Here is a 10,307-nt window from a genome sequence, read left to right as displayed (position 1 = left end):
GGGGGGGGGGGGGGGGGGGCAGCAGAGAGAAGGCGGCAGTGGCACACAACTGCTCTTCTTAAATGGTAACACTTTTCTAGAGTCAACGTACTTCCCATTTCTTCTTAAAAGTGTTAACAACCACCATCCTAGAAAACTGGGAGGAAAGACTAAATCACCAAGAATCTCCTATATGGCAACAGAACACCCCCCAAGAATTCTGTCCGCTGTGTTCAACGTTCTTAAAAACCTTCTAAAGTGCTTAAATTCAAACAGGGGTCTAGTCACTGACTGCTTACTGTTCAGTATCTGTACCTGGAGAACACCTTTATCTTGTTATGGTAACAGCAAACAGCATTTGGACAAGTTTTACTAATTTAAACTGAATGTCCAGAAGTTTTAAAAACGCAGAGAAACATCATTTTAACAGTCTGGGCAGAATGGCTGTTCTCATTCCTGAAGGCCAAAGTCAGTAAAATTCCTGACCGAGTCTCAGCTGTCCTGCCAAAACCCTCAATTACATTGGCCAAGTCACTTAAATCCCCACAAGTCAATCAGTTTCTTCTGTACAGCAGAGACCATCATACTTTAAAGGAGTATTGTAAAAAAAAACAAACGTTTGTGCACTGCTTTGAAATCTGCATCACAGAATGTAAGGCACCACCAAATTGAGTGTCAGATGCAGTTTCAGATGCCAAGTTTGCATTTTTTTTAAATACTGCTTCTTGCATTGAGTACCCTAAGTGCTAAGCATTATCTAGTTGTAGGTACATAACAAATTAATGCATTATTAAATTTATACCTCATTAAAGAAGCTGCAGCTATGTGTCGCACCCTTGGGTCTTCATCTCCAAGCAGAGAGATTACAACATTATTGAGCACTCTATCCTGCAGCTTCAACAGCTACAGAGATAAACGAGCATAAGCAAAGATGAAAATACGTTATGACAATGCACTGCTCTAACCAACACAGTGAAATACTAAAATGTAAAACTACATTTCCTTGTGCATACCAGTGAGAAATAGGACTATTTTGCTACTACATTCAAGACTACTTAGTTATGTGAAATAAAACATTCTACATTTTTAAAATTAAAATCAACCTACAAATGGTTTATATATCATAGTAAGTAAAGAAAAGAATATTTATTCTACTAATAAAATATGAAAAATACTTCAGAAAAGCATGTGTATAAACCCCATTAACTTTAACAGGCTTCAAGCACCTAAACAAATGCTTCTTTAAAACAGTATTTTAATCCCCAAATAGTATTTTGATATACTACACAAAAGTTATTACTTACACCAATATAATGATGAACTCCTCTATGCAAATTATCTGTTTTTCCTTCCAAAAAGCTGACTAACCTTAAGATAAAAAGGGGAAAGTCAAACTACATTTCTAATTGAAGTCATGACTTCTCTTAATTGTTACACAGTAATTATTAAGTTAAAATGTTTAGTACTCAGCTGAAAAAGTCAAAATTAGCATAGTTTAGCTTCCCTTTTCCAAAAGGCAATAAATATATGGAAACAAGAGTTTAAATCTTGCAGCAAGATGACCTAAGATCTGACTAAAGTAGCAAAATGGTTAATTATCTCCCACTAATTATGCTTTGTAAAGGTATGTTATCCATACAGATTCCCATGTAGGCCTCCAAATATTCCATGTAGGCCAGATCAAGTTCTGATGAACAGCAGAGTCCTCTGGGATTATGCTCACATCTTAGAGAGTCCTCAAGGCTCTATGGGGTTATGCTAGGGGCATAAAGGGATAGCATGGCCTCAGCCACCTTAGTTCCCTCACCCAGGAAGAATCCCATATTGTAAGACTCCCAATTATGAGGATAAGTCATGGCAAACAGATAACATGTCAACATATCTCTGCTTAAAGGCAAGTACGAGGAGTCTTACTTAGACCACCCTACCAAAGTTTGCATCAAACCAGAGGGCTGCACTGCATTAAGGTATAGCAAGGGGTAAAAGCACAGACTGAACTCCATATTACTGTTTTACGTCTCAGTTAATACAATGGTATTCAAAGAGGCAGGAGAGATTGTCTGGGCTCAAACAGAATGAGACCCGAGGCATCTAGAGACATTGGGAGAGAGGGAGAGGAGCACATCTCTTTGCTAATACCTAGAACAGGGGTGGGAAAAGTCCAGCCCATACGTAGGATTTGGCCAGAGTGGACTGCATTTCCCACCAGCCCCTTCCCACATGGCTGGGGCTGATCTCCATAGAGACCCCAGCCACAGCTGCACTGTGCTAGCGCAAGGCTGGGGTTGCCATGGAGACTGGCCCCAGCCATGCTGACAGGGCATGTGGCAGCTGCCCCCGCAGCAAGAGCCTAGGGGTAAGCAGGGAGGGGCCCTTAAAAGGACACCAAAACCTCATTAAGTGGCCCTTCAGCCAATAGTTGCCCAACTCTGGTCAGACCCTAACTGACTGAAAACATGCATGTAAAACCTGGCTATACCCAATCCTGATAATGCTGAAATTACAAGCAGCTTTTTAGACCAGTCAGGGTAAAGGGTTTGTTTCATAAAGGTTTATTATTTCTTCAGCTTATTCAGAATTCTCAATTCATAAGTTGATTCTCCTACGTAACAAGCTGTACACTAGGGGTGGGCAAAATAAAGCCTGCAACCCGCATCCGGCCCACAGGGCCCCTAAAAAAAGCATAGAGAAATTAATATCTATCTGCCCCCAGCTCCTGTCAAAGTCCCCTCAGCCCATGGGGCTGGGCTGAGGGGACTGGAAGTAAGCGGACAAGCAGGAGCCAGTGGCAGCCAGGTGGGAGCACCCACCAGTGTCCTGGGGCCTGAGCAGAGCAGCAGGAGCACAGGGTCCTGGCAGGAGGGGCTCTATGCAGCTGAGTCAGCACCCCCCTCTCCCTGCTGGTGCAGCCCAGCCTGGCTCCACAGACCCCCGCCAACCCACACCCCACACTGGGCCCCGTCAGCACTAGCCCCAGGACATTGGTGCAGGCCCCACGCTCCCACTCCGCACTGCTTTCCCCACTTTCCTGCCCACCTGCCAGCCAGCCCCCCTCCACTACATGGCTCCCACACACACACAAAAAGCATTTCTGCATATACAGCACAAATGCACACAAATTAGGACAATTTTTTTTTAATTTAATTAAAATATATTACGGGTGTTTGATTTTTAGCATGCAATTTGTTTTTTTCTCCCAAAGATGGCAAACCCTCTTCTCCAAAAGCAGTACTTCCCGGGACAAGGGGAGGGACTTCTGATGGCAAAGGTCAGAGGTCTGGGGGCAGGACTTCTGTTCCCACCATGGTGACCAGGGGCAAGGCACTTGTAAGGGGGTGGGTCTACCCACACAGACCTTGACAGCTTACCAAAAGTCAGTAAGTGGCCCTCCGCCCAAAATAATTGCCCACTCCTGCTATACAGTCTCAACACAGCCTGTTGAAAAAAATAATACATGCTTACCGAAAATCAATCTCAGCAAGAGTTTCCAGGAGTTCTGTCCTTACTAGCCAATAGGAACTATTCCTCAGTGTAAGGAGGTCAGTGATCAACTGTAAGCCTAGTTCACTGTAACTGCCACTGCATAAGCTCATAATGCAATGCTAGAGAGAAAATATTTCACTTGTTAAAAGTTATACTTTGCTATTATGATTGACAACCTTTCTGTACCAACTTTGTGTTCACTTAAACACCCAAAAACACTAATAAAGGCTATTACACAAAGACTAAAAGCTGAGAAACTTTTATATGGGATGAGATAGTTGGGGCTGGCCCTGTTTTGAGCAGGAGGTTGGACTAGACGACCTCCTGAGGTCCCTTCCAACTCTGATTTTCTATGATTCTATGAAACTCTGCAGAAGCCTAAACTCAGAGCCCTAGAAAACTATTAAATCCCTCTAAAGTCTTCAAAATCCAGCAAAGAACCTGAGCCTCACCAAAACAGTATTTGAAGGACTACCTGACAGGACAAATCTATAAAAAGTGAAGAACCCATTTATTATACTCCCAATTGCAAAACATTGTTCAGACAGTCAGAACAAAACACTGACCACAGTAGTACAGCGTTCTCCTGATTCCCCACCATCCCAGTGCTCTACTCCCTCCCCTCTCAAAGTAGAAAGGGGAGCAGGGTGGAAAGTTAATGAGTGTTGCCTGGGTACTCAGCTGTCATCAAGATGGGGCATAGGGAACAGAGGAGCAACACCTCTTCCTTCCCAGGCAAATGGTATGGGAGGCTCAAGACAGGCTCTTCTTCCCCTCGTGAGCTGAGTAACTCCCACCTCCCCCCCCACATCATGCTGTGGGTGGCGAACACACTGCTGAACACTTCTGTAGGGACTCTGTAGAACTCTCTGGGGGCTCTGCATGTCTGTCCTTGCCTCGCAGCACAACATTTTTGTGCTGCTTCAACATGTTATGCATTTGTAGCACTACAAATGCATGTCTATGCACAGCCTGAGTCATTCCTTGACGTTATCCCCATTTCCACAATGGACTCACTGTGTATCCTTTCTAGGATAGGCTACTGGGGTGTGGATAACTGCTTATCATGCTAGCATAGCAGATACCTTGTTTTCCTTGTATTCCCTTATCCATCACATCTTATATGGTAAGCACGTTAAGTTTGTTCCATGTCCAGACAGCACCGAGCACAATGGAATGCAGCTACATGGCTAGCTCTCCCAGACAGCAAGGTAATGCAAGTAATCATCCTACTTACCCTTACAGCTGCACAAGCAAGTTTGCATGTAACCGAGGATTCATCTTTCAGTGTTTTCTGTAACAGAGGTATACAGTCTACCAGAGAAAAGAGATTTCCTGACAACAAAAAAAGTAACAACAATGAAATAAAGGCAAGTTTTGATTATGAAACAAAACAACCCCCCAAAACAGCAACTGTTACCTGTTGAACTTCTGACAGCTACTATCCAGTTTTCCACATCAAAGCGTGATTTAATGAGAATAGAGTTGACAATCGTTCCACAGAGAATGGCAGTAGCTCCTCTAATCTGGGGATCTCCATGGTCAATATAGTTCAAAATATCTGACACGTACTGCTCTTCTGGGAAAATAAGTTACAACAACTACTTTATTTTAAAAATACTAGTTCTAACACTTTAACTACTAGCCTTCTTTATCTGGCATGTTTCATTATGTACAACGCAAGTAAAATACACTGATCAAGCCACTTGGAACAGGAGGGTCTCAAAGCTTGGTAAAACAAAAAAAACCCTGTATTTTCTATAAATTCATAGTAAAGTAGCAGTTCCAGAATGGTACCTGGGAACCAGTATCTAATACAGCACACAGGACACATAATATAATACAGGGACAACTCATGAAGCAAATCAATTGGAATCTTTCCATTGAGATTATGGCTGTTCTCCTAAAAAATAAATCCCAGGATATGGCAACACAAACAAGTTACCATAAAAGAGAAAATTTAGCTCATTTGGTTTGCAACAGCTTGCCTGAGTGCTCATGCCCCAATTCAGACAGAAGTTATAGAAACTGTCACAAAAATGAATGGACAATTCTATGCACTGTATTGTGGGGAGTCAGACTAGATGTTTTTTGGTTCCTTCTGACCACAGTGTTCTAATTCATGTTCTTGTAGGATTCAGTAAGCCTTCTTCATCTCCAAAGATACTCCTATACAGTAGAACACAGACTCTTTGTAGAATTAAATTCCTTAACCCCCCTGCAAAGATCCAGGTTTGCAAAGTATTCCAAGATATGTAAAGCCACAGCAAACAGCTATGTGGGACTGGTGAGGTGTTCCAGCTGTTCGCTGGAGCTTTTATTTCAAATAGCACTGCTTCTCTAATCAACTGTGCAGGACCACTGATGAGCTCCAGCCAAGAAGAGAAGCAGCACCTTTTGAAAAAGTTTATCATCTGTCTAAAGTTTGTCCATCTAGTCACATGATATTGGGAGTTCGCAGGTAGATAGTTATAAATTCAATCATGCCCCCTCAGGTCACTTCAGAAGCACTATTTTCCATAGCCTTGTATCCTTAAAAGTTTACTGTATTTTCTCACATACCACATGCACCAATAAGACATTCACCTCGTTTCTGGAATGCAGAATGTAGAAAGAAGATTTTTTCAGTCATGACTGAGTTCTGACAGCACACAGCAACTCACCCTCAGCCCAGCTCAGTGGACTACGAAGCTAAAAAACCCCAGAAATTACTGCCATTTTGACAGCAGATATGAAGGATTAACACTAGACTCTAGCTCTGCTGCTTGCTGACCTGGATAGAAGTGGCAGTCATTACAACACAATCTCCATGCTTCTATTCTATGGAAGAAAATTAATCTTCCTTGTTTAAGACGCACAGCTGAATTTTGAAGGGCTGAGCTTTGGGGGAAAACGTATACCTTGTATGCAAAGACTTCATATCAGAAGTGCTAATGGTGGGATCTAAAACAAGATGCTGATCACAAACTCAGGCTTGATGATAACAGAAATATTAAACCAGTCATATATTGGCACACTGTGTATGGATGCCATATCTAATGGCCTGTATGTATTTTATAAACAGACAACCTACTAGTATTAATTAGACTACTTTTAGCACATTTATATAGCTGTTTCAACTTTAAACTTGTTCTACGCCAGGGCAGCTGCAGAGAAGCTGAAGTGGTTTAACCAATCCCCCTTTAACTGTCCTAGAATTCACCTATGAGTGAGATCACCAAGATCTTCCAGAGTGCAGTTTCTAGTGGTTGTTGGAGCTAGTGTTTAGTAGAGACTTGGGATCTTCAAATGCAATAGTTTATGAAAGCATCAGTGCTGACAGCAGTTGAGAAATACAACAAAGGTAAGTACATGCATACTGACCAATGCATTTATGTCACTTCAGTCCTTTAGTATAGATAAGAGCTAGAATTTATTTTAAAATGTTCAGAATTTTTTTTTAAGCAACAAACTAGAATCCTAGAATGTAAGCCTCCACATACCATACTCTTCTCCCATAGTTTCCAAGGGTGTCTTATACAGCTTGCTGAAGAAAGATTCGGGATGAAGGGCAACAGCTGCACCAACACAGCTTACAGCCAAGGCTTTCACACTGACTCTTACATCCCTGTCAGGAACTAAAGCTGGAAAATGGAGTCAAGTATAAGAACTTCACAAACTTACTGCTCAATGTTTTTTTAAAAAATAAAAAAAAATTGATAATATTTCCTATTATAAACTTAACCAGATTAAAATGCATTACCTCTGAATTTGAAAAAATTCATATGAAAATTTCATTTGAAAAAAGAGAAACAGAATTAAAATTTCTATACAGGCTTAACAATCACACGTATCACTCTATAGTATCTTCCTCCCAAGAGAGCTCAAGCTGCTTTCTCTTGCATGGAGAATGCAGTTGCCACATTGCACTTACAGAAATGGCTCCAAGAGCTGAGCACAATGCTATTACATAGCTTAGTACAAGGAGAATGTACTAAACACCATAGATTTTAAAACATTAGAAGAGTGTTTCCTACTACTATCCATGACCAGCACAGAAAAAAATTAAACCAAATAAAAACAGACATTAAGAGCCAAAATATACCTGCTGACATTTTACTGCAATTAAATTTTATTCTACTAGCACAGTAACCCCAATTAAAAAAAAAAAAAAAAAAACCACAGTATTCAACTATATTTGAAATATATCCATTCATACATGTGAATCATTACTGGCTACTTAAGAGCATTTAATAATAGCTTTCCTTAGTGTGGCAGGGAGATTCTCTCTGTCTTTGCTGATATTGTAAAATTTTCAAGGACAAGCTAATAAGGATTAAGAATAAGGTAAAGCAAGTCATTCTGTTTTACCACCATATCTAAGGCTGAAAAACAGAAGCAATTTATTAATTTATTTAACAAGCATCAGTTTCTCCCATGCAAGAAACGAGAGGAAATGGCTTCAGGGTGTTCACACAGCACAAGACAGTGCCACAAACAGATAAATGTACTCACTTTGGAAATGGATGCAGCATCACCTGCCTTACTGTAATGCTGGCCTAATTAGCTCTGCTGAAAAGTTACAGTATAGCACCAGTGTATTCATTTTGCTTCTGGTTCTGGAGTTAGTATTCACAGACCATGTACAGGGAACAGTAGTACTTCTGTCTCAAGAATTCTAAAAAGACTGAACACAATGTATGGGAGGCAACTAGATATTATGGGACTATATTAATACCTTCAGGAAGTACATAAAGGAAATGAAATGTATGTCTCTTTCCCCAATGTTACTTACAATGTCCAACTTTGTAATATTAGTTGGTAAAAATTTTCCAAATGAAAAAAAAGTGAGATACAGTGAAATCTAAGACTGAGTCTCCAAAAGCAAGAAACCGGCTCATGCCAAATGTCTACAGTCCCAGCACACGTGAGGTGGAATTAAGTACACTTAGTATGTATAACCTGGGAACTATAACATAGTAATGGAAAATAAATTTGCGACCCATTTGCAGAAATCCCCCTAAATATCATGGAAAGTAATTACTTAGTTTGTATGTGCATTTTTTAAGTGTTTTTAAAAGTTTCTATAGTATGAACCACAGCTTGAATAACTTCCCTGTCATATCTGCAGCAGCTGTTAACATGGAAATCTGAAATAAATACAAATAAGCCCAACTATGAAATAGTATTTTTTGGTAGCCCTTCACTCCCTTCTTTGCTGGTGGCTTAACTGGAACCTAGGAAGCGTCAAGCCTCTTTGTAAGTGAGGATGCCACTTCTTCCTGCAGCAGGCTAGGCATACTACACCCTTTTGGTTCCTAGTTACATTTACCAGTATTCAGTTTGATCTGTATAATATACTGGCTGAGCACTGTATAAAATTGCTCAAAAAGGAGCTACAAGTATTATGTGATCTGCCAGCTCTGCCTGAACTAAAGCTGTGGTTCTTAACCTTTTTAGACTTGAGGTACCCCTTGACAGACTAAAGACACCCTTTGGAGAATGCCAGCTCTTAGTTATCACTCTTTGTGAGTGCAGAAAAGTAGTAGAGCAATTCTTCCATTGCAAAGAACTCAGAAATACCACAATGGGTCAGAATGTTTTTAACACTGTGCATTCCTATTTGAAACACTGGGTTTATCTTGTGAATAATGTTTGCGCACCTAACAATACTACCACTAAGATACCCTGCAAAAGGATCTTGCATCCCAGGGTGCTGTTGTACCCTGGTTAAGAATCACTGGACTAGAGACTGGAAGTTGCTGTCTTGAGGAGAGTTAAAAAAAATTAACTGGTTATTGTACTGTTGTCTTGAGCCATTCCTTTGAAGAGTACTTTTATAAATATTTGAGTTTACAGTATTATAACAATTAGAAGCCTGGCAGTTTGAAACTGTAATCAGTCAGTTATAGCCTGACATATACCACCAAGTCATTTTAAAGCCCTTTCCAATGTCTTGTCATAGTTTATTTAAACTCCTACCAGAAAAAGCAGAAAAAGTTCTTCATCAGCTGAGCTTAAAAGAATATGTTATATTCACTATACCGAAGCAGACAGCAAGCCATTATAACTTACCACCCTTCTCTCCAGTAAGTAGAAAAGAAGCAGACAGAAGTCTAACACAATGAACAAGGGGAGCAGAATTTCCATCTGTGTAGTGACCTATGTCACCCTTTATTCTAGAAGGCTATTAAGAAAAACAAAAACACAGGTTTTACATATCTTATAAGGTCAAATATAAACAAAAGTTATGAAGTAAAATACAGTTTAGAAATACTATTACGTAAACTAAAAAGAATGCAATGAGGTTATAGAAGTAAGAGTAGTACAGAGCAGGGGCAGGGGGACTGGTGACTATGAACCCAGGCCTGGCAACCTAGGCCAGGGTGGAAAAAGCACATGCTTGGAGCTAAACTCTGTTAAAACAACATCCTCCTCCAAAATGATGCCAAGCCCTAGTATAGAACAGTAAGGCAGTGGAAGAGACTGCCCAGAGAAGCCAGTATTTTATTTTTCTTAGGCTAGAAAATAAATGTTGAAGTATTCATGTGTGTGTATTACTGATCTATCCTACATAATAGGGATTTTCCACTTCTGTTTGAGGTATTTTTAAAATAGAGGTGCACCACTAAAATCGGTCTGATATCAGATCGGTACAGATACGAAGAAAATTGTCTATATTGGATATTGGCTTGATGGGGCCGATAATTTGGCTGATAAGTGCGCATGCCGCATGCAAATGCAGCACAACATGAAGCAGAACCGGCCACCTGAAGAGCTGCCTCCAGCTGCTAAGTCAGAAGGGATGCGGGGGGGGGGGGGGGGGAGACAAAAGGCCCCCCCGGGGGGGGGGGGGGGGGGGGGGG

At 40.8% G+C, this 10,307-nt stretch overlaps 1 protein-coding gene across 4 annotated transcripts in view; it reads right to left on the bottom strand.

Annotated features, from left to right (window-relative positions):
• The window catches only part of HTT (huntingtin), a 214,677-nt gene that overhangs the window by 134,990 nt on the left and 69,380 nt on the right, over window positions 1–10,307 (bottom strand). For 3 of the 4 annotated variants that reach the window (XM_019526059.1, XM_019526061.1, XM_019526062.1), the window contains 7 exons: window positions 9,517–9,628; window positions 6,945–7,085; window positions 4,883–5,041; window positions 4,700–4,797; window positions 3,442–3,581; window positions 1,284–1,347; window positions 782–882 (listed from right to left, as the gene is read on the bottom strand). In XM_019526059.1, coding sequence (XP_019381604.1) covers window positions 782–882; window positions 1,284–1,347; window positions 3,442–3,581; window positions 4,700–4,797; window positions 4,883–5,041; window positions 6,945–7,085; window positions 9,517–9,628 — 815 coding nt within the window. The remainder of the gene's footprint in view (window positions 1–781; window positions 883–1,283; window positions 1,348–3,441; window positions 3,582–4,699; window positions 4,798–4,882; window positions 5,042–6,944; window positions 7,086–9,516; window positions 9,629–10,307) is intronic. The other variant, XM_019526060.1, reaches the window with a different exon arrangement.

The sequence above is a fragment of the Gavialis gangeticus genome, unplaced genomic scaffold (genome assembly GCF_001723915.1).
Source record: "Gavialis gangeticus isolate Ggan-Ray unplaced genomic scaffold, GavGan_comp1, whole genome shotgun sequence".
Taxonomy (NCBI): domain Eukaryota; kingdom Metazoa; phylum Chordata; order Crocodylia; family Gavialidae; genus Gavialis; species Gavialis gangeticus.
The sequence above is the reverse complement of the archived record's forward strand: the minus strand, read 5'-3'. Positions and strand labels throughout refer to the sequence as shown.